Source organism: Panthera onca, chromosome D1 (genome assembly GCF_046562875.1).
Source record: "Panthera onca isolate mPanOnc1 chromosome D1, mPanOnc1 haplotype 2, whole genome shotgun sequence".
Taxonomy (NCBI): Eukaryota; Metazoa; Chordata; class Mammalia; order Carnivora; family Felidae; genus Panthera; species Panthera onca.
In genome coordinates this window covers 52,161,572-52,185,666 of record NC_138348.1, presented here as the reverse complement: position 1 = coordinate 52,185,666, position 24,095 = coordinate 52,161,572, and the positions used below count along the sequence as shown (strand labels likewise).

Here is a 24,095-nt window from a genome sequence, read left to right as displayed (position 1 = left end):
CTCTTGTACCTTGTATTCAAGTTATCACATACACACCTGCATAAGAACACTAAGGTCTGTTTCCCTGAGAGAAAGCCCTAGAAGCCAATGATTCTTTTTACATTTTACATTTTTCCATGGCTCCGTTTATGGGGTTCCTGCAATCCTCCTTGCAGATGGCTGGGTAATTGTACTAGTAGCCCAATTTTCACATTAAATCTACCCATGTCAAGGTGGGGGGAAAAGTAGGAATGGATCTCAAGATCTAGAAGCAAGAGAATAAAATTGACAGCCTCCCCTTTGTCCTCTGGTCCCATCTATATTTTGTAGTCATGACTTACTGGAAAAGAAAGTTACTAGGTTCTAACTGTCATTACTTTGATCACCCTTTAATTCCTTGTAAGCAATCTGAACTACTAAGGACAGAGGAGATAAAGAGTGAGAAATCTGCACTTTCAATTGCCCATAGCATTCCTGAGCTTCTTTCTATCAAGAGTCACCCTGTCTCCCTCAAATGAGGAGCATCTAATTCTAGGATGGGAGATCTGTCCTCCTAAACAGAAAAGCACACTAAAAGTTACCAAAAAAAGATAGAAAGAAAGCATTCACACCAGAGATATCAAGTTTGTGCATTCATCCTGTACCACAAATAATTATCAATAGGTTTGTTGTGTTGGGGAGTAAGTCAGGCACTTGGTATTGAGAAGTAAATGACACATAAGAGACTCCTGTCTTCCTGGTGTCTAGTCTAGCATATAAAATGCATGCAACACAAGTAATATCACAAGATTAAATTAAAATTGTAATAATTCTGATTCAAGATGTTGGACTGAAAACATGATTTACTTCCCACATCTGCCAATGTTTCTCTTTAATGGCTAAAGAAATATGAAAATAAGATAATTAAATACCAGTACTAGATATAGGAAAGTGTACAATTATCAGTTCAAATACTTGGAGAAATTTCTGGTATTCATAAGCCACATAGGATTGGCTTCACAGAAAAACCAGAATGAAGAGGCTGCAAACCAATGTCAGTGGTTGTGTAGAGAATTATGAATTAGGGAAGGAGAAACTGGACAAGTTAAATCTTGATGCAGAGATGGGAAATGTGTTCATTAAAAGATCCAGAGAATATGCCAAGCTTAGAGTCAATGGAAATGGTGACAGAAATTGAAAGATATCCTTCATGAATTGATGAGGTCATTATTCTTGTATGGGCTGGACAGCTGTATCAGTGTAGTGTTCTATGTGCACAACGTGGCTAGGACATAATCTCCCTATATAAAAAGAAGATGCTGCTGACCCCCAAACCCTGTCATTGCAGTGAGGCCAGATGCAATCAAAATCAATTCCAAGGTAGGGTACTCGCTAGAAATGGACAAGATGTATGGAGAGGTAGCTCCACATATCAGCATAGTATACTGTACCATCTCTGGTTCCAGGTATAAAAGCTTCTCTATTTCAGCAGAAAAAGAGGGAACTTGGTACACCTTTCATTTTCCTCTTAACGACCAGAGGGGAATTCTACCTGTTAGCACACCGCAGCACAATGACCTACAGAGTCTTACAACCAGAGAACAGGAGCTGTAACCTTCACAGGTTCTGAGGAAACTGTCACCACCTATCTAAACCAATAAGTCTCATCGACGAACAGACAGATAAAAGAATCTACAGACAGTTGAAGAACACTGGTCTCGTGAAAAGGAAGGACGATGCTAAACAAGCAGAAAAGCTAATCCTTTACAGATAGGAGTGAAAGTAGAAAAAAAATTTATAAAATATGTAGTAATATTTTTAAATGTCCTTTTTTTTTAGTTTATTTATTTGAAACAGAGACAGCATGAGTTGGGGAGAGGCTGCTGACAGCCAGAGCTTATTTGGGATTTGGGAGCACCTGGGTGGTCAGTTGGTTAAGCATCCAACTTCAGCTCAGGTCATGACCTCATGGCTCTTGAGTTCAAGCCCTAAGTCAGGCTCTGCACTGACAGCTCAGAGCCTGGAGCCTGCTTTGGATTCCATGCCTCCTCTCTCTCTGCTCCTCCCCAACTCACATTCTGTCTCTGTCTCTCTTTCTCAAAAATAAATAAACATTTAAAAAAAAGATTCTCCAAATTATAGTAGGGGACTTAACCTACTAAACAAGTTTCTGTCTCAAGTTTAAGTCAGGGTTGGTGGCCCAGAGAGCGTCGGGAACACAGGCTCTTCTACAGTGTTGCTCTGCCATCTTCAGTACATGTTTCCATCTTGTGACCCAAGAAGCTCTTCAGATCCCACCATCATACCCACATCCAAGCTTCCACAAATAGTGTAAATGTGACTAGAGAACAAACAGCTACTTTGAATAACCTTCCTAAACAAAGTACCTCTAGAGCCAACATAGTTGTTTTCTAGTGAATGGGATACAACGTACACCACAGCCTGGGCTTCCTCAGGACAACTCACCAGAGTTCAAGTCCTGCGCCTACAACCAACGTGATGAGAACGTATAATTGTTCCTACAATAAGAACTCACAATTCCTCCCTAATGCACCCAAACTGAAGATTTCCTACTCAGTCTCTGTACCTGAAAACTATTTATTAGCAGTGAAATTTACCAAGAAAGGGGAAACTGGAACACTAACTCATCCATTCCCCCCTTTTGACCACTGTGGAGTCCACTGACACCAGAGTATCCTACCTCAAGGCAGCAGTGACTTGCTTCTTCCAGAACCGAACAAAATGTACTACTTTTTAGGAACACAAAAGTTAAGTCAGATTTTAGGGCAGTGTCCAACAAATAGGATGCAACACACCAATTATGACAATTCTCTTGTAAGTTTAACCTAGCTCCTGTTACCAAAAGGTGGGGTGGGGATCTAATGAACATCATTCCATATCCACATTTCAGAAAGAGAAATTTCTACTCTCAAGTGGCATAACTAGTTCTATATTTATTAATAAATATAATAATAATCTATAATTATAATAAAAATTTACCAACACCAGCTTCTAGCACGTTATAGTTATTAGATAATAATAATTACATGATTTCTTTTGCTTTGTTAAATTAATATTCATAAACATAGTATATTCAATACTTGGTCTTATTCCCTCTTATCCTAAGTAAAAAATATAAATGAATTTAAATATAATAAATAAAAAATATAAATAGAACTTTTTAAAAAAGAAATCCACTATATACATATATCTTTATATTTTAAAAATAGGGATCAGGGGCACCTGGGTGGCTCAGTCAGTTAAGCACCAACTTCAGAATGGGTCATGATCTTGCGGTTTGTGAGTTCCAGCCCCCATGTCTAGCTCTGTGCTGACAGCTTGGAGCCTGCTTCAGATTCTCTGTCTCTCTCTCTCTCTCTGCCCTTCCCCCACTAGCACTCTGTCTCTCTCTCTCTCTCTCAAAAATAAACATTTTTTTAAAATTTAAGCAAAATAAAAAATAAAAATAGGGATCATAACATATTATTTATAGAGCCTATTACACTATTGTCCCCCTTAGGTCTGTTTAAATAAATGAGAAACATATTGTAATACAGGTGTTTTCTCACATAGTGGACATCTCAAATGCTATGAGAGACATTCTCTTACTACAAAGAAAACCAGTGCCCTAGAGCTCCAGCTTTTTGAAAGTTCAAGACACTTTAAAACTAAAACCAGACAAAGGTTGGGACTTCCCATTCCCTTACTAGACATTGTTCCACAATCATTGGGTGAAGGCAGAAAAAATGGCATATCCAGAGCTATTATCTATTGACATTATCTCCCAGTCCCTCACCACAAGGAGTATATAAATATTGGTATCAAGAGTAAAAAAAAAGGATGGATGGGGAAAATAATCACAAATCCTGCTATCCAAGTAATCCAATAAGTGATGGAGCCAAGTGCCCAGGGGTGTTCTTTGCCGTGAGATAGCAGGACTGGAAGGACCCCTCACTGTGCAATGATTTCTATCCACATAGCCTAAACCAGCTATGGGTTCCTGACAGTACCTTTGGCCTGAGCCTCAGAAAATAATAACTGGGATGTGTTCAGATCCATCCTTTTAGGGAGAATACCCTGAGTACTCGCTGGCGGATCTGCTGAGTCTTCACCCCATAGACAAGAGGATTGAGTGCAGGTGGCACGAGGAGGTAGAGTGTGGCCAGAAGAACATGGACATGATGGGGTACATGGTGGCCAAAGCGGTGAGTGAGGAAGGAGAATATTCCAGGAACATAGAAGATCAGGATGACACAAATGTGAGACCCACATGTGCTAAAGGCCTTAAGTCGGGCCTCACCCCCTGGTACTTTCAGCACTGTCTGGAGGATGAAGGCATAGGAAATACCGATGGCCACGACATCTAGCCCAACCACAAGCAGGGCCACTGCCAACCCATAAGCTCGGTTCACTGTGGTTTCTGAGCAGGCAAGCTTCACCACAGCCATATGTTCACAATAGGCATGGCCTATGACGGTGGCCTGGCAGAAGATAAGTCTCCGCAACAGGATAGGGAAGGGGAGGAGGAGGAGTAACCCCCGTACCAGCACTGCCATTCCAATGCGCCCTATGATCCCTGGATGCAAGATGGTGGAATGGTGCAGAGGGTGACAAATGGCTACATAGCGATCCAGAGCCATGGCCACAAGTACACCTGACTCCATGGAAGAGAACGCATGGATGAAGAACATTTGGGTCAGGCAGACAGTGTACCCAATCTCATGGGCATGAACCAGGAGCACTGCAAGGGTTTTGGGTGCAGTGGAGGACGCCAGCACCAGGTCAATGCCAGAGAGCATGGCCAGAAAGAGGTACATAGGCTGGTGCAAGGATGGGTCAGTCCAGATGATAAAGATGATGGTGACATTGCCCATTACAGCAAAGAGATAAAGGACACTCAGCGGCATTGCTATCCAGTGCTGGCTTTCCTCTAAACCGGGGATGCCCATCAGGAAAAAAGAAGGCTGCAGTAGCCTCCAGCTGGAATTACTAAGGGCCATCGTCAATGGCTTAGAGAAGGAAGAGAGAAAAGAAACAAAAATCATGATTTCTCCATTGCTGGGGGGTTATCACAGTGTCTACCTCTGGCTACCACCTTCATGAGAAGAGAGAACCTGAAAGTGAAACACAAAAGAATAAAGTGAGATACAAAGAAGAGAATCCCCTGTTCTTGAGATAACATCTTTAAGGTGAGACATCCACATGCCTGAATTAAGATAGGTCTACTTTCATTTACAGGTAAGAGTAATCATGCTGCTTAGAGATGTCTAAACTACCATTCATTGACTTCTAATTTGGAATATCCACTTGAATGGATCTTCTGTATCACCTCTTGCCATTACTGGACACAATAAATCAATCTGTTATTTTTTTTAAGTATTTTCCCTTAGTTTCCACAACACAGCATTCTACTGTGTTCCTCCTATGTCCTCCATCCCAACACCGTCTCCCTCTATCTGTCCATTATATGTTATTGATTCCAGGGCTTCATCCTCTCCTCCCTTCTCAGTTCTGTACATTTTCTCTGATTGAGTTCATCCATTTACAATATTTAAACCACTTATATAGTCTAATATCTTCCAAATCTAGGTTTCTAATTCAAATACCTTTCTGAAATACAAATCCATTTTCCACTTATCTATACATCAATGTCTATAGCACACACTCAACATATTCAAGACTGAATCAACTTGTTTATTCTCCCTAAATACACTCTACTTCCTTTATCTTCTCCCTATATAATCACTATATCTATCTATCTAACCCAATGTAGAAACCTGAAATCATTCTTATTCATTTTTATATCTCCTTTTACTTTGTCACCATTCCTGTTGACTGAATTTCAACCCCTTTTGATCCACTCATTCTTCTCAACCCCTAGGGTCACCGCCTAGTGCATACTCCTAACGTTTATCACCTGGATTATTTCCTTAGATCTTCTGGCCTTGTCATTAACCCTTTCTTCCACACTGCATTTTTAAGGCAGAGGATTATAAAGTATATCTGAAATTCAAAAGTCATCATATCACTTCTGAGATTAAAATCCTTTTTTCCATTTAATCCATGGACTAATATCATAACTGACTGGCAAGCAAAGTTTTCAAAGGCTATCTTTTGTATTAATTTGACTTATACTTAGCACTTTTCCACACATATGTTTTGCTTGAACGATTCCAATGTTGGAATCATACGAGCACACCAATTTATTTTACATGTAACTTTAATGTATTCTTTCTTCCTCTTTTATCTGAATTGGTCTTTCTCATCCTTCAAAATTCATAGGCTCTTGGCTACTATCTTTTAGAAGGACTCATTAGCTGTATTAGGAACATACTAGTCATGTCAGAAGCACTTTATTTTGTGATCTTTTTATCTTCATCCACAGTTTTCTGTTTTACATAATTACAGAAATCTTTTCAGTGTCTTAATGGTTTGTCTTAAGAAAAGGACAATTTCTTATTAAACTTGATAATTATAAGCTGGCTGGCAGAGGCTTCACAGTACAGTGGGATAAACACAAGCTTTGTAGGCAGACAACTAAGGTTAAATTCTGCCCTTTTCATATTCTACAAATGAAACCATGGCAGGATACTTAAACTGAGTATAGATTTTCTCATCTGATTGTAGAGCAAATAACATAAATCACACTTGTTTATTATAAATACTAATTAAATGGTATGTATAAAGTTCTGGTATATAGATTATTCTATAAATAATGCACAAATTTATACCTAGTTCTGTAATCTTACCATGAAAGACACATCCATTCTTGCTACTTCCCCAAGGTAGGGCCGGTGACTGTGAATAAGGTATTGGGCAGGCAAGATGTTATTACCAATTGTCAGATCCCAGAGGACACACAGACACCTCCGGACAGAGCCAAAATTAGCATCCAGATTGGCTGGGGACACACAGAGCTAAGTCAACCACCCCAGGGATAGCTGGTTGGGCAGAGAGGCAGAGCAGGGAGTGGCACATGCACCTGATCAGGTGGCCCATCTGTCCAGTGTTGGTCATCACCCCTAAGCCTGTCCACCTTGATGTCTGCCATAGGCAGCTTCATTCTCAGTGAGCTAGGAAAGCCCACATTTCACTTTAAACTCAGGTTTCTCATTCACACAGGTCACACTCAGAGCAATAAATTCTTTAAAGGCTAAACATGTTCATTCCTCCCATCTCCTGAGAGTGTTGGCTGCTAAAAGCTCACAATTGAATCGCTCTCCCTTGGACAAAGAGCTGACTCATTCAAGATTACTTTTCCTTTCTGAGTGCAGCTCTTACCCAATAACCAGTCTAAGTACAAATACAAAGACCTGAACCTCTCTCTTTTGAAGCAATACTGAAGGACCATCTCAGCCCAAGAGCAGCCCCATGGAATCAGCTCAGACAGCTGGGGTTACAGGATCAGTTTAACTTTTTTGTATTTTCTGTCCTGTTTCCCTCACTCCCTGACAGATGTCACTCCAAAGTATACTTCACAATAAGTTTCCTGCATGCAAATCTCTGCCTCAATGTCTGTTTCTAGAGGATCCAACCTAAGTTAAATACCACCTGTCTCAGGTGACTTAAGCATTCTGCCTCTCTTCTGAGAGACTGTGACAGGCCCATGAATATCAACTCCAATGTCATGGCAAGTATGGGGAAAATACTGATTCTCAGAGTTCCTAATGAGATGGCTAAGACCTCCTTTATAATATCTCCCCAATATCAAGCAGACCCTTCCCTTGGTCCACCTCTGATACAGCACTTATGGTCCACCTCAGTGGCCACATTCTCCTTTGGAATAATGCTTCAATTGCAGTCTTTCCATTCATCCAGCCAACATGTATTTAATTCATAGCTAGTGCAAAGCCTCATTTATTCATTAACTCATTCAATACGTATTAAATATCTACCAAATCCATATACACTACTAGATGTGAAACAAAACAAGTAATATGATAACTCTTGTCATCATGGCTCATGACAGAGTATACATTATATATGTGATCACAGAAACCTAGTAACAGTTACAAGGGTTATAAATTAAAACTACAGTATGACAATCACATAATACTCTTATTATATGAACTTCTAATTCTAGGGAGTGCAGAAAAGCCCCCCCTAACTCAAGTTAGTGACCAGAAGAATGGGTTAAAAGTGAAGGGAGTTATGGGAGTATGCTGAGAATACAGAATCTCTGAGGCGAGAAGGAAGGGAGCTTGGTTTTGCCTAAGACTTGAAAGAATCATGAAATTTGGGATGTAGTACTCAGGAACTGGGCCTGGTTCATAAGCAGAAACCATAGTAGTATTTTTTAGGTCATGTTAAAAAACAGTGGAAAGTGGAGATACTGAAGATTTCAAGCACAAGTTTGAGACACGATCAGAATCTCAGTATCATGCTTAGGAATACGTATAGGAAGAGGTAAAGCACAGATGCTAGGAGATGTGTTAGAGACACAGTGATCTCCAGAGAGGTTCAAGGATATGTTGTGAAAATGGGCAAATGAGGTAGGGATATTTGGAAGAAAGAAATCAAGAATATGAAAACAGAGTGTTCAATGGGTCATTCGCACGATTCCTGAAGTCTCACACCAGGGTAATGGGAGGCCAAAAATAGGGAAGACATTAACTTAGTCATCATTTAATGAAGAAGAGCAACAAGGAGAGACACCAGTACCAAAGAGTGGTAGAGAATGATCTGTATGAATGACATGAACAGCAAAAGCACCAGTCCATGCTTGTTTGCTAGTCTGTTTTTCCAGGGGGAAAATCCTAAAAATTGCTTTGGGGAACAAGAACAGTGAACATACTACCAAACCAGAGTATGACAAGTGTGAGAAAATGTAATGTCCTCACTTAGTAGAAGTATAAAATTTTTGTCAGAAAAAAAATGGATATAATGAGAGAACCAGCTTCATATACATTTTGTAAAAATTAAATGAGAGACTTTATGTGCAAAGATTTTTTTCTCAATGGTTCAAGGTACCATGCAGTAAGAGCTGAACAACAGTACCTGCTCATATCATGAAGATTTTATACTAATACAACATATTCATATGAATATTGTTTAAAATGAGTTTAGTCAAAGCACATAGAAACTCTACACCCATTGGTAATAAATGTCATTCATCCTCTTCCTCTGCAATCCTATAGCTACTGTGCATCTCCAGCAGCCCTTTCTTCCACTCCTGCCCATGAAGCAAAGTCATTTTTTATTGTGGTAAAATATATTTAACATAACATTTATCATTTTAACCATTTTTAGTTACAAATTCAGTGCCATTAGGTACATTCACAATACTGTATAGCCATCACCAATATCTATTTCCAGAATTTTTCCATCATCCCAAACAGAAGCTCTGTACCTGTTAAACAATCTCCATCCCTCTCTCCTCTAAGCCTTTGGCAACCTCTATGCTACTTATATCTCTATGAATTTGCCTATTCTAGGTACTTAATATAAGAGGAATCATACAATATTTGTTATTTCGTGTTTGGCTTATTTCACTTAGCATAACGTTTAAGGTTAATCCATGTTGTAAGCATGTGTTAGGAATTCATTCCTTTTAACACTGAACACCGATGTGTGTATACTACATTTTTGTTAATCCATTCATTAGCCAATACACATAGGTTGTTTTCACCTTTAAGCTACTGTGAACAATGCTTCTGTGCTATCTTCTTAGTAATAATATTGAAGACTAATATTTGACTGAGGAAACATGGGACCATTGAGTATGGCATAGAGCAGAAGCCACTTAGGAAAGACTGAAGCAGATTCCCTTTAGAGACCATAAGTTTAGCCCTAACCCTCCATCTACCCACTCGACAACTCAGGCCCATACTCTTCTAAACCCTGGTCACTCATAGCATCTCTAACCTGACCCAACCTATGTCCCTTTCTTGCCCCTCACTTCCCATTGAGAACTAAAGTCCCTTTCTTGCCCCTCACTTCCCATTGAGAACTAATCTGTGACTTGGAACCAACATCTACCGCAGCACTGTCACATTTTATCATACTTCCTATATTTTCAAGTTTATTTCATCATCACACCAAGAGTCTGGTAAATACTCAGCATGAGGAAGACAATAATGAAGAAAAGAAGAGAATAATGAAGAAATAAAGATAAGGAGGAAAACAAATTCTATTTTTCTGCTTGTTCTGTGTTTATACACAGCAGTGAGGTTGCCTTATTAAAAATAATCACATTCTCCAGTGCACCTGCACAGTGTCCAAAATATCACAAGTTGAAATTTTTAAAAAATGAAATAACATTTGAAACTTAAGGTAGTGTTCATCACAGTGATAGCAATAAAGACATTAGTGTTAAGAGTGATTATGACTGCAAAAAAAAGCAATTATGATTTCAATGCTAGTTTTGTGACAACTTATTTCATTTCTTCAGTAAAAAGTTACTGAGTGCCTACCGTGCCACACTTTGAGATTAATGTACTCATTTAATCCAAAATACACATATGTCAATACGACTAATGAAGAAACATGCTAGTAATGATATAATCCATTAAAATAATAAAATGCATTTATTGAGAAAACATTTATTGAGTGCCTATCATATGAGTTCTATGTTAAGGATACAATGCAATTCACCATTTAGTAGAGATGGGGGACAAAGATCATTAAACCAATTATTATATATTTATTTAATATATGTTTAATTAAGATATATTTAATTAATATATAATTAATATGTATATATTTAATTAATATGTGTATACTTAATTAAATATACACATATTTAATTATGATGGACAATTAAAGAAAGATACATGGAGTTCTGAGTTCATAAAGTGACCTGATCTATCTTATAAAACCTTCTTCAAAGAGGTGAGGTTTAGACTGAAGCTCAAGATGAGTAGGAATAACAAGGATAAAGACAGGGAGGTGCACTCCCAATAGCAAGAGCCCAGACTACCCATGGCTGGAGGAAGCATGGACACTTGGGGAACTAAAGAAGGAGACTTATGTATATTACATAACATACCACCAACACTACATATGTTGCAAGGATACATATATACTTAGGAACATAAAACAAACACATTAAAGTGAGTGCCAATAGTAGGAACTGGACGAGAATGGCCCAAAGAATTAGGAATCAAGACAGAAAATAAAGAATTAGAACAATAATTATTGTGTGAAATAAACTTTAACTCAAGGCTCTGCACCTAAGACTAAAAATGAAGAAATAAAAGAACAATTATCATTATTCTCAGAGCTTAAAAATACATGATACTACAGGAGTCATAGAGGGTCATCCATCTCAAAAACAGAATCAAAGCACGTGAACTAAAGCACTTCCAGAATCAGATGGAACATGAATATTTTTTAAAAAGTTTCTCTCATGAACCTGAAACTCTAAAGAATCTCCATAGTTTGTCACCTTTATTTCCGTGATGCCAAAATTTTACCCAAGGCCTATCCACTCCCACAGACTGCCTGTGTCAGTGTCATGGTGGGAAGTGGCCCATGTTCTCATATGTACAAATAGGCATCCAGTTCATCTCTCCCTAATCTCCTAAGTTACTTGCTCCAGGTCCATAGATACCTTAATTATTTCTTAATTCCTTGATTCATTTGTCTTCTCAACACAAGTAAATCACAAACTCTTAAAATAAAAACATATCCAAAAAATTACTTTCTTGAGATACCCCTGTCTTCCATCCCAATATCTAAACACTATATAGACCTCAGAAGAGATTTCCTAACTTTCAAACACTCAAGAAAACTTCATTTTTCTCTTGAATGTCCCCACCAAGTAAATGAACTAGGCTGTGGGGCTCCCACTCCAAAGGGAAAGACCACCGTTGCCTCTGATGTCCAGTTCATGAGAACTGCACTCAGGTGGGGTCAATCTGCTTGGGCCTTAGCATTTTAAGCAGCTGCTCCCGGATCTGCTTGGTCTTGACCCCATAGACAATGGGGTCCAGTGCAGGGGGAAAGAGCAAGTAGAGATTGGCAAGCATGACCTTAGCAGCAGAGGCTGTGGGTGGGCCAAAGCGCTCCATGACTACAGAAAGAAAGCCTGGTCCATAGAAGAAGAGGATGACACAGACATGAGCCATACATGTGCTGCCAGCTTTAGCACGTGCCTCAGGTGAAGGAAAATGAATCATGGTCCTCACAATCTGCCCATAAGAGTAGGCGATAAAGGCCACATCCCCCACACCAAGAAAGATTGCCACAGCAAAGGCATAGAGGTTATCCACAGTGGTGGCCCCACAGGCCAGCTTCACTACTGCCATATGCTCACAGTAGGTATAGGCAATCGTGTGAGAGCCACAGTAGGACAGCCGACGGGCCAAGCCTGGAAAGGAGATGGTCAATCCCACACCTCGCAGCACTACCAGGCCTCCAATCTTGGCAACAACAACGGGGGTAAGAATGGTCGCATAATGTAGTGGGTTACAGATGGCCACGAAGCGGTCCATGGCCATGGCCACCAGCACTCCTGACTCCATAGCAGAGAATGCATGGATGAAGAACATCTGGGAAAGACAGGAGTGGGAGCTGATAGCTGTAGCACCAAACCAGAAGATGGCCAGCATCTTGGGCAGAGCAGAGAGGGAGAGAACCAGGTCAACAAAGGAGAGCATGGCAAGAAAGAAAAACATGGGCTGGTGAAGGCTGTGCTCTGTCCGGATGAGAAAAAGCAGGACACCATTCCCAGTCACTGCCAGGAAGAACATAAAGCAAAAGGGAAGTGAGATCCAAATGTGGGCAGCAGTCAGTCCTGGGATGCCAGCCAAGAAGAAAGTATGTGGGAAGTGATGAGAATTATTGGAAAGAATTATGGTGATCATCTCACTTAGAAGCGTGAAGGGCTACTAGAAAGAAAGGAAGCAGGTTAAAGTCAGTTGATGTGGAGATTGGGAGCTCAAGATCTATGGTCTCACTAACAGCACCAGCACCATCACTCTTCCCCCATTGGTCTCAGTAAACAGTCAAAAATGATTTTCAGCGTAACTAATATTTCTGCAAGAACCTCAAACACAGAGGAGGCAAATTAGTTTGGTCCAGTGGGAAATGTGTTGGACAAGAAGTTCAGAAACCAGTTTCCAGAATTTGATATCCTAGTATATCTATGACCTGGAGCAAATGACATAACCAGGTTTAAGCAGATGCCCAGGAATTAATGTTAAATAAAAACCCTTCCCATCAAGCTCACATTCCCAAGTTCTGAATATTGGCACTGGATTTAATCAGGGCTGACCTTACACATTCCTTAAGTCTTATACCACTAACCTTCATCTGAAACTGCCAAAAATCCTAACACCTGGAAACTTTCTTAATTTGGAGATACCTCACTCCTCCAAACTTCACTTGACTCCCAGGTTACAGAATAAATGGTCCCTGATGACTCCAACATTGATTAGGTTCTTCCTTGGATTATTCCCCAACCATTTCACAAATGAATGTTTTGTTTTTCTCCTCAGTATCTCGTCCTGTAGCTCCCTCTCCTTTAAGGTGGTGGTGTACAGAGGTAGACACAAAGTTCAGAGCTGTAGTGACCTGGAAAAAAACAGAAGCTCTTGGTAATAGCTGTCATGTGAAAGCCAAAGAATTCTAAATTGCGCCAAATTATTGAGAACGGAAGAAAAAACGGGCATTCCCTCCAGTTCTATTTATCACATAACTATAAAAAGTGTACAGAATTATTCAGATCTGCAATATATCCTGTGCCAAATACTATTGTTTTTTAGGTTAGAAAACTGCAGTCTAGAAAGAAGCAAATGGCCAAGGGTCACAGATCTATTTAGTGACAGAATCAGACAAGGCCTTACATCCACCAATCCCTGATCCCTGAGCTAGAAGGTCATCACCCTGTCTCTGTGTTAGCAGTGACTTCTCCAGGGCCAAGGAAGAACATTCAGGACTGGGTGGCCATGGGTGAGCAGTAGAGCAATCAAATATCGGGGCAGATAAGGAATTATTTAGGGAGTACGTGTCTCTCTAACACCCCTTATTACCTCCAGTGCCACGATTCTCTCATGTGAAAGTAAAAACACAAGGACACACAGAGGCCTGGGTCTGAGGTCAAAGAGGGCTTTGGAGCATAAGATAAGTGATTCACATTCCAGGCAGAAAAGATGCAGCTGGATTGATCTCACAGTTTCAGTGACAGCAGGAAGTGGTCTATAAGCATGAGGGAAAGGAGCAAAAGTCAGCACGGAGCATAATCCAAGAAAGAAGAAACAGCACAGATTAAAATGGCCAAGAACATTTGCTTTTTTCTCCAAGAGAAACCACATGATTATTGCCCATACCTTTACCACAGCCACTGAGGAAACTATGTAACCTCAGGAGAAGGCATGAGGGCTGGGAAGATGGGAGATTACAGGACACCTATAGTTTTAGTGCCATGTAATAAACTCTGGACCAGAAGTCAAGGTCCTGATTTGAGGTACTATTTCTGCCATATGTCAGCTTTGTGACCATAAGCAAAGCTAACCATTTTCAAGCCTTAGTTTCCTTACATGTGAAATGAATAAATTAAAACCTACCTCACAGGATCATTATGAAAATTCAATGAGATATTATATGTGAAAATCTTTTGTCAAAATCTGAAAACAGTAACATTATTTTCACTGAATTATAAGAAATAAACAATTCATTTGGAGGAATCTGGTTAAGAGCAACAGAAACTTCAGTGATTCAGAGACAATGCATTTGATTTGACAAAGAATGGTATGTTCATCCCATGGGTAGATGTTGTGTAGTAGTAATCCAGAGACACATAGTCAAAAATACCATATCCTCCCCAACACGGCTCCTTTCTTCCCTCCTAACCACAGGCTATTCCCCTCAGCACCCTCAGGGAATGATGCTGTGTGTGTTGGTAGTGGGGGAGGAAGGGGTTGGCTGGTGTCAAGAAATGTGGTTCTGACCTCCTGAGCATCTGCTTCAAATAATTCTCAAAATTGCCCATCCTTAAGCCTCAGCCCACCTTGTGGAACCTAACAGTATCTTCAGAACAGTTTAAGAAATAATTACCTCTGATCTCCCAACTGTCTCCTGAGGACCCAGCAAATGTCCCTCATTATAACCTCGTGCCTCAAGGAAAAGTCTGACCCGGTAAGCTCAGCTCCTTTACTTCCATCAGGAAAGAGGGTTAAGGGAGGTAAGGGGTCCTGGAACCAGAAGAATCCAGGACACATACTGAGGTGCCTCCATAATGTTTCCTTATGACTCACTCAAAGAGGAACATATTTATAAATAGCTTATTATTGAGCCAGGATTGGAAAGATGTTTGCCTACTTGGAAGGAAGTAATCCTAATATACCTGATCCCTCTCTTGCTTATATCCATATAATACAAAAGGTCCAGATAGACTTCTGATGATGTACACATCATCAATATTGATGATATTTCCAATTTTCTTCAGTGATACAAAGACCATGCATTTCCACCCCAGACAGCCTATCAGATTATGCAGATCTGGAAATGTTGGGGGAAAGCTAATTTGTGGATGAAGTCTGTATGTATCTCTTTTCCTTGGGCCTACCCTTGGTCATTACTCACCAAAGATCTGCACTGTTTAACCTACAAAAGGATGAGAAAAAGTTAAGTTACCAGTCAAATCCCAAGAACAGGGTATTTAATGGGCACCTTTTCAGGCATTGCCTGTAGGGATCCAAAATGAAGTTCCCACCAACAAGACACCAATTAGCACTTCTGCCTCTTCTCCAAACAAAGATTTAACAAGGTCTCTTCCTCTTATTGGGACCCCAGGGAACAGGCCCAGCAGGGAATATTTTGAACCGCATACTCCAGGGTGTCATGTCAAGAGAGGGCCAAGGCCCTGCAGCCAGAAGCAAGGTGTGGCTTCCTCCCATAGGGAAGGGGACCACCTGGTTTGATGAACAAGCAAGATCTGATCTAGGGAGAATGAGGAAGAAGGCAGGGAGATTGGAGGTGTGTGGGGGGCAGTGGGCAACACCAGGTCCAACAGACAACATTACCTAGATGACCCCTCCACGACATAGGTGGAACCATGAGAGAAAGAATGGATTAAAGGTATAAGCTTTTAAGAGAAAAGAGAACCTGGCCTGGGAATAAGAGTGAAGAAAATGTCAACTGCCTGAACTCAAAACAGTAGGTACAAAGGTAAACCAAGTCTTGTAGGTATTTCCATCCATACATTATGTCACCTTAAGTGAAACTACCTATAATTCTCTCCATTCTTAACCAATCTCTCTACATTTGACTCTCATCTCAGCCACCAAAATCACTCCTGAAAATGGTGCCAGATTAATCTGTGGAGGATGTTCAATAGTATGAAGGATCTGGACATTGCCTTGGATTGAGAGAGTTTTGAAAAATTGAGTGTGTACAGCTTACACAAGAGAACACTTGTGGTGGCATGCATGATTTTTAATGGGTTCTTCAAGTCCAGGAAGAAACTCCCTATGAGAGAAAATTATTTGTTTTATGAAGCCAAAGGAAAAAAACAAGAACAAACACATTCAAATTTATGGTTCAGAACTCAGCAAGACCTTTGTGTCTTCAGAATGATAAACCTTATCAGAAAGACAGAGGTGTACACAGGGTATACTGGAAAGGAACAGCACAAGGTTTACAGGAAGAGTCAGTATGCAAAATCAGGTCATCCATTTCTGACAGCCATGCTCTAAGGGTACTATCCAGTTCCGGAGGGGAAAAGAAGACATAGCAGGTGTCATTTCAGGTACAGCCAGGATTATGAACCCTAACATGAGGCATTCAGTTTTCTAACAGAGAAGTCAAGCTGGGTAACAGTGAGCTTACAGGAGATGACGCTATGATGTGTATGAAACTGTAGAGAGATGTATTATGAAGCAGAAAATATCAGCACAGAACCCTAGTGGAGGAGGAGGGAGTAGGCAGGACAAGTAGCAAGAGCAATACAAAGTTCAGTCTAAGAGGCACTGGTAACAATCACAGGAACTTCAGTCCAGGAAATAAACAAAAGTCTCAGAACTAGAAATCTAGATTAGTGTGAATATGGACTGCCTGACTGAAACTCTGAACCCTCACCTTGCAAAAAACATCAAGAGACTGGAATTGTCCAAAGATCCAAAAATAGTCAAGGGATTGGAATCAATAATTTGGATCAAAAAATATATTTCCTGGGTTCCTCTTAAACTTTAAACCCCTTTTAAACAGGGTCAGGTGGAAGATACACATCAAACTAAAGCAAAGCATGACCAAAGGCAAAGCAGAGGCATATGCAAGGATCTGTAGCCACACCACGGAGAGATGGGAAAACCATGGAGAGAGAGCATCTGATTATGCCTGTGGGGATCACAGAAGGCTTCAAAAATGAGGTAACATGAGAGAGGAAAGTTGAATAATGGAACAGAATGTTCCAGAATGACTCACTAGCACTAAAAGGAACTCCAAACTCATAAAGTATGGAATTCTTGATGGAAAGCTAAGAAGAGATCAATATTAATGAAGCAGTGCAGAGGGATGATATTTGAGAGGAAGGTTGGCCCCAGACTATGGCAGGTCTTAAGTGCTCTTCTAGATGGCACTACATGTTAATAAGAGGTCAAGGAACTTGTTTAAGCACAGCAGTGACACGGATAGATTAGTGCTTTAATAGATTTCTTTCATAGTGTTCTGGGCATAGGAAGATGATGTGATAATAGAGTGAAGTAAGCATTAGATCAAGTCTTTACTGGAAAATTCTATCAAATATTTAAGAAAGAAACAATGACAATCCTTACAATAGAAATAATAATGCAAACTTTTAGAAAACAGAGGAAAAAGGAACACTTTCCAATCCATCTTACAAGGCCAGTATTAATCTGATGACGAAATCATATAGACAGTACAAGATAGGAAAATCCAAACCAAAGTCCCTCATGAGCAGAGATATAAAAATCCTTAACAAATGATTAGCAAATACTATACAACAATATATAAAAAGATTATTATATCATGAGTAGGTGGGGCTTCCCCAAGAATGCACAGTAGTTTATCATTCAAAAGTAAATTGTCATATTAACAAAATAGTGGAAAGTATACATATCATATCATCATCCTAATAGAGACAAAAATAAAATCATATGAAAACAACATTTACTCATAATAATAATAGAAAAAATGCTCAGCATATGGGAAATAATAAGGAATTTCCCAAACATGGGAAAAAAAGGCATTAATGTAAACCTTCAATATCATACATAATAGTAAAAAGTTGAGGACTTTCTCCCTAAAATCAGGATTATCAATGGATATTCATGATTGCACTACAGGTGTTAACCACTGAAATAAGACAAAAAATAAAATCTTAGGGATTGGAAAATAAGAAGTAAAATGTAATCACTTGCAAACAACATGGATGTATGTAGGAAAGCCTAAGATCTGTACTAATAATTGAATTTAGCAAGATAACACGATACAAAGTCAATACAAAATTGATTTTCTGCATTTCTACAAACTAGCTATGAAAAAAATTGGAAAACTAAATTTACAGTTATTATGTACAATTGCATCAAAATATATCAAATATTCAGGGATAAACTTGATAAAATATTTCTGAATCCCTAAATCACTACTAAGAGAAATTAAAGATCTAACTTAATGGAGAGAAATACTATATTCATGAATTTGTATCCTTGAAAATTGCTCCAACTGTGAGAAGGATGGGCAGAACATATCATACAAATTGGTGTCAAAAGAAAGCTGGAATAGCAATATTTATACCGGACAAAATAGACTTTAAAACAAAGACTATAACAAGAAACAAAGAAGGGCACTATATAACAAAAGAGGACAATCCAACAAGATATAACCACTGTAAATATTTATGCACCCAACATAAAAGCACCGAAACACATAAAATAGTTAATAACAAATATAAAGGAACTAATCAATAATAATATAATAATAGTAGGGGACTTTAATGCCCTACTTACATCAACAGACAGAGCATCTAAACAGAAAATCAACAAGGAAACAATGGCTTTGAATGACACACTGGAACAAATAGTTTTGACAGATATATTCAGAACATCCCATCCTAAAACAACAGAATATAAATTATTCTCAAGTACATACAGAACATTCTCCAGAATGGATCACATATTAGCCCACAAAACAAGCCTCAACAAATACAAGAAGATCAAAATCCATGAATATTTTCTGAGCACAATGCTATGAAACTACAAATCAACAAGAAAAAAACCAGAAGGACCATAAATACATGGAGGCTAAATAACATGCTACTAAACAATGAATGGGTCAAGCAGGAAATCAAAGAAGAAATTAAACAGTACATGAAAACAAATGAAAATGAAAACGCAATGGTGCAAAACCTCACATGCAGCAAAAACAGTTCTAAGAGGGAAGTTTACAGCAATACAGGCTTACCTCAAGAAGCAAGAAAAATCTCAAATAAACAACCTAAATTGCACCAAAAGGAGCTAGATAAAGAATAAACAAAACCCAAAACCAGCTGAAGAAAGAAATAATAAAGGTTAGAGCAGAAATAAATGATATAGAAACTAAAAAACAATAGAGCATATCAATGAAACCAGGAGATAATTCTTTGAAGAAAACATCAATACAATTGATAAACCATTAGCCAGACTTACCAAGAAAAAATGGAAAGGACTCAAATATATAAAATCATGAATGAAAAAGGAAAAGAACAAACAACACCACAGAAATACAAACAATTGCAAGAGAATATTATGAAAAACTATATGCCAACAAATTGGACAACTTTGAAGAAATGGATAAATTTTTAGAAACATATGAACTACCAAAACTGAAACAGAAAAAAATCTATAGAAAATTTGAACAAACCAATAACCAGCAAAGAAATTGAGTAAGTAATTTAAAAACTCCCAATAAACAAAAGTCTAGAAACAGATGTCTTCACAGGGGAATTCTACCAAACATTTAAAAAAGAGTTAATACTTATTTTTCTCAAACTATTCCAAAAAATAGAAAAGAAATGAAAACTTCCAAATTTATTCTATGAGGCCAGCATTACCCTGATACCAAAATCAGATAAAGACTCCACTACAAAAGAGAACTATAGGGGCACCTGGGTGGCTCAATCGGCTGGGCATCCGACTCTTGGTTTCAGCTCAGGTCATGATCTCACAGTTCACGCGATTGAGCCTCACATGGGGCTCTGTTCCAGCAGCGTGGAGCCTGCTTGGGATTTTCTCTCTCGCTCTCCCTCTGCCCCTCTCCCGTTCTCTCTCTCCCAAAATAAATAAATTTTTAAAAAGAGGAACTACAGGCCAATATCCCTGCTGAACATAGATGCAAAAGTTTGTCAACAAAAGGCTAACAAACCAAATTCAAAATACACTTTAAAAAAATCATTCACCATAATCAAGTGGGATTTATTCCTGGGTTGCAAGGGTGATCCAATACTCACAAATCATTTACTGTGATACATCACATCAAAAAAAGAAAGAATAAGAACCATATGACATTTCACTAGATTCAGAAAAAGCATTTCACAAAGTACAACATCTATTCATGATAAAAACCTTCAACAGAAAAAGGGAACATACCTCAACATAATAAAGGACATCTATAAAAAACCCACAGCTAACATCATCCTTACTGGGGAAAAACAGAGTTTTTCCTCTAAAGTCAGGAACAAAACAAGGATGTCCACTCTTACCACTTTCATTCAACATAGTACTAGAAAGTCCTAACATCAGCAATCAGACAACAACAAATAAATAAAAAGCAGCCAAACTGGTAAGGAAGTAGTAAAACTTACACTATTTGCAGATAACATGATCCACACATAGAAAACCCAAAAAACTCCACCAAAAAAACTGCTAGAGCTAATCAACAAATTCAGTAAAGTCTCAGGATACAAAACCAATGTACAGAAATCAGTTACATTTCCATACACCAATAATGAAGCAGGAAAAAGAGAAATTAAGAAAACAATACCATTTAAAACTACACCCAAAATAATAAGATATCCAGGAAAAAAACCTAACCAAAGATGTGAAAGACCTATACTCTAAAAACTATACAACACTGATGAAAGAAATTGAAGAGGACACAAAAGAAATGGAAAGATATTCCATACTCACGGATTGGGAGAACAAATATTATTAAAATGTCCATACTAGCCAAAGCAGTCTGCACACTTAACACAATCCCTATCAAAATACAAACAGGATTTTTTACAGAACTAGAACAAACAATCCTAAAATTTGTATGAAACCACAGAAGATCCTGAATAGCCAAAGCAACCTTGAAAAGAAAAGCAAAGCTGGAGGCATCACAATTCTGGACTTCAAGTTATTTTGCAAAGCTGTAGTGATCAAGACAAATGGTAATAACACAGAAGTAGATATATATAGATCAATAGAACAGAATGAAAAATACAGAAATAAACTCACAATTATATGGTCAATTAATCTTCAACAAAGCAGGAAAGAATATCCAATGAATGAATTGGATGAAGACAGTCTTTTCAACAAATGGTCTTGGGAAAACTGGCCAGCCGAATGCAAAAGAATGAAACTGGACGACTTTCTTATACCAATCACAAAAATAAATTCAAAATGGATTTCCAAATGACATATTTGATAAAGGGTTAGTATCCAAAATAAATAAAGAACTTACAAAACTCAACACTCAGAAAACAAATAATCCAATTTAAAAATAGGCAGAAGACATGAACAGACATTTTTCTGAAGAAAACATACAGATGGCCAAGAGACACATGAAAAGATGCTCAGCATCACTAATCACCAGCGAAATGCAAATCAAAACTACAATGAGATATCACCTCTCACCTATCAGAATGGCTAAAATCAACAATACGATGAAACAACATGTGTTGGTGAGGATGTGGAGAAAAAGGAATACTAGTGCACTTTTGGTGGGAATGCAAACTGGTGCAGCCACTGTGGAAAATAGTATGGAGGTTTCTCAAAATTTAAAAATAGAGCTACCACACAATCCAGCAATCACACTACTGGGTATTTACCCAAAGAATACAAAAATACTAATTCAAGGGGATACATGTGCCCTTATGTTTATAGCAGCATTACTTACAATAATGAAGATATTGAAGCAGCCTAAATGTCCTTTGATTAATGAATGGATAAAGATGTGGTATGTATATATCTATCTATCTATCTATCTATCTATCTATCTATCTACTCTATAGAGAGATCTATAGATAGATAGATAGATACAGATAGGTATAGATATAAATATATATAATGGCATATTATTCAGCCATAAAAAGAATGAAATCTTGCCATTTGCAACAGCGTGGATGGAGCTAGAGAGTATTGTGCCAAGCAAAATAAGTCAGAGAAAGACAAACACCATATGATTTCACTAATCTGTGGAATTTAAGAAACAAAAGAGACAAGCAAAAGGGAAAAAATAAGAGAGACATACACACAAACCAAGAAACAGGCTTAATTATAGAGAACAAACTGATGGCTACCAGAGGGGGAAGTGCAGGGAGTGGGGGGATGGGTTAAATAGATGATAGGGATTAAGGAGTGCAATTGTCATGATGAGCACAGGGTGATATATGGAAGTGTTGAATTACTATATTGTACACCTGAAATTAATATATAACACTGTATGTTAACTAACTGGAATTTTTTTTAAAAACCTAAAATTAAATTTAAAAAAAAAAGTAAATGGTTAACCTAAAAAGACTTGAGTGACTACCTACTGGTGCTTTCCATGGGACTGGGGCCTGAGTACTTCTATTCCCTAAGCCAAGCCTTGACATACATCTAAGATCATTGGGGGCTATGGCAAAAGACATCAAGCCTTGATACACACAGGAAAAAAGATTAAAAAGAGCCTCATGGAGGACCTAGGGAGTACACAAGAAGGTCTAGGGCAATTCTGGGCTCCAATTTGTGCAACAGCCCAGGCCCCAGGGGAGAGGAGAAGTTGTACTCTCAGCAACAAAGGCATAAAAGACAGGTGTAGCCAAGAGAATAGAAGCAGTTACAGAAGGCAGTTCCATTTGGAGAGGATCTCTCCAGGACCTCCTAGCAGGGAGTAACCAGGGGCCAAGGGGAGGGGAGGGCAGGGGGCTGTTTTCTTGCTCTGTTTTCCTAGGTCTTGGTTCCAGTTGCTCTGCCTCTCTTTTTCCCACTCCTTTGGCTTTCTCATCTTGCTTCCTTCATTTAATCCTTCTGACTTTGGCCCTCTTTTTCCTAAGATCTTGCCTACAGAGACAAAAGCCTGAGATCTGGAAAACCAGTGAGAAAAAGGAGACTCAGGTCTCCTCTGGACATGTTAGAGGGAGTAGAAACCTCTGTCTTACAAACGAGCAACCAAAGTCTGCCTCACAGAGCCTGACACAGGGGAGGTTTGCTGTCAAAGCTGAAAGAACGGTGCCAGCAGGAGATCCTCCCATTTAAATTATGGATCCAAGATCCTAAAAAGAGATAGCGATTGAATTTACCCATATCTGATTTTTTTTAAATCAATAACTAGAAATAGACATCAAATTATCATAATAATAGAGAACATTGGTCAGAAAAGTATTAGCCAGCAGTACACTGAAGGGAAAGTTCTAAAGACATTCTACTTCAAGTCTAGACATAGACACAGATGTTGACTATCACTCTTTCTTTATATTGTTTAGAAACTTATAAATGTTTTACTTTAAGATGCAAAATAAAAATTTACAATTGTCAATCTTATCTAATGATAGGAAATACATTCTTCTACCAAAAAAATGTGGGGAAAAAAATTACTGAAAAGCAATTTGCCTTGGAAAGTAAAAGAGCTGTATTTTGAGAAATGTCTTAAAATTTTAACAATAGTCATTAGAAGGTTTCGTAGGTAACAAGCCAATTAGGAAATACAAAGAGAGACAAAAGTAATAATAATAGAAAACATCCCAAAATATCTATAACAAAAAGGAAAAACACAGATTTCTCAATGGAAAGAATCAATGGGTAAAGACATCAGTTCTCCCATAACTAATTTGTATTTTTTTAAATATAATACTCCAGGGGTGCCTTGGTGGCTCAGTGGGTTAAGCGTCTGACTTCATCTCGGGTCGTGATCTCATGGTTTGTGATCTCATGGTTTGCGGGATCTCAAACCCGCATCAGGCTCTGCGCTGACTGTGCAGAGCCTGCTTGGGATTCTCTTTCTCCCTCTCTCTC

General features: G+C 38.6%; 3 protein-coding genes across 5 annotated transcripts in view; all 3 read right to left on the bottom strand.

Annotated features, from left to right (window-relative positions):
* The window catches only part of LOC132677163 (uncharacterized), a 286,729-nt gene that overhangs the window by 260,296 nt on the left and 2,338 nt on the right, over nucleotides 1–24,095 (bottom strand). The gene's annotated exons all lie outside the window — the stretch shown is intronic.
* On the bottom strand, nucleotides 3,977–5,141 carry LOC144613078 (olfactory receptor 52L1). The gene has a single exon (XM_078433988.2). It carries the CDS (start codon nucleotides 5,001–5,003, stop codon nucleotides 4,008–4,010), a length of 996 nt encoding a protein of 331 aa, XP_078290114.2. The 5' UTR covers nucleotides 5,004–5,141; the 3' UTR covers nucleotides 3,977–4,007.
* Nucleotides 11,108–12,865, bottom strand: LOC144613012 (olfactory receptor 52K1-like). The gene has a single exon (XM_078433917.2). The coding sequence runs from the start codon at nucleotides 12,762–12,764 to the stop codon at nucleotides 11,802–11,804; it is 963 nt and encodes a 320-aa protein (XP_078290043.2). The 5' UTR covers nucleotides 12,765–12,865; the 3' UTR covers nucleotides 11,108–11,801.

What these genes read in the sequence shown, in the direction of transcription:
- LOC144613078 (XM_078433988.2), bottom strand. Translation starts at nt 5,003, where the DNA reads ATGATTTTTGTTTCTTTTCTCTCTTCCTTCTCTAAGCCATTGACGATG.
- LOC144613012 (XM_078433917.2), bottom strand. Translation starts at nt 12,764, where the DNA reads ATGATCACCATAATTCTTTCCAATAATTCTCATCACTTCCCACATACT.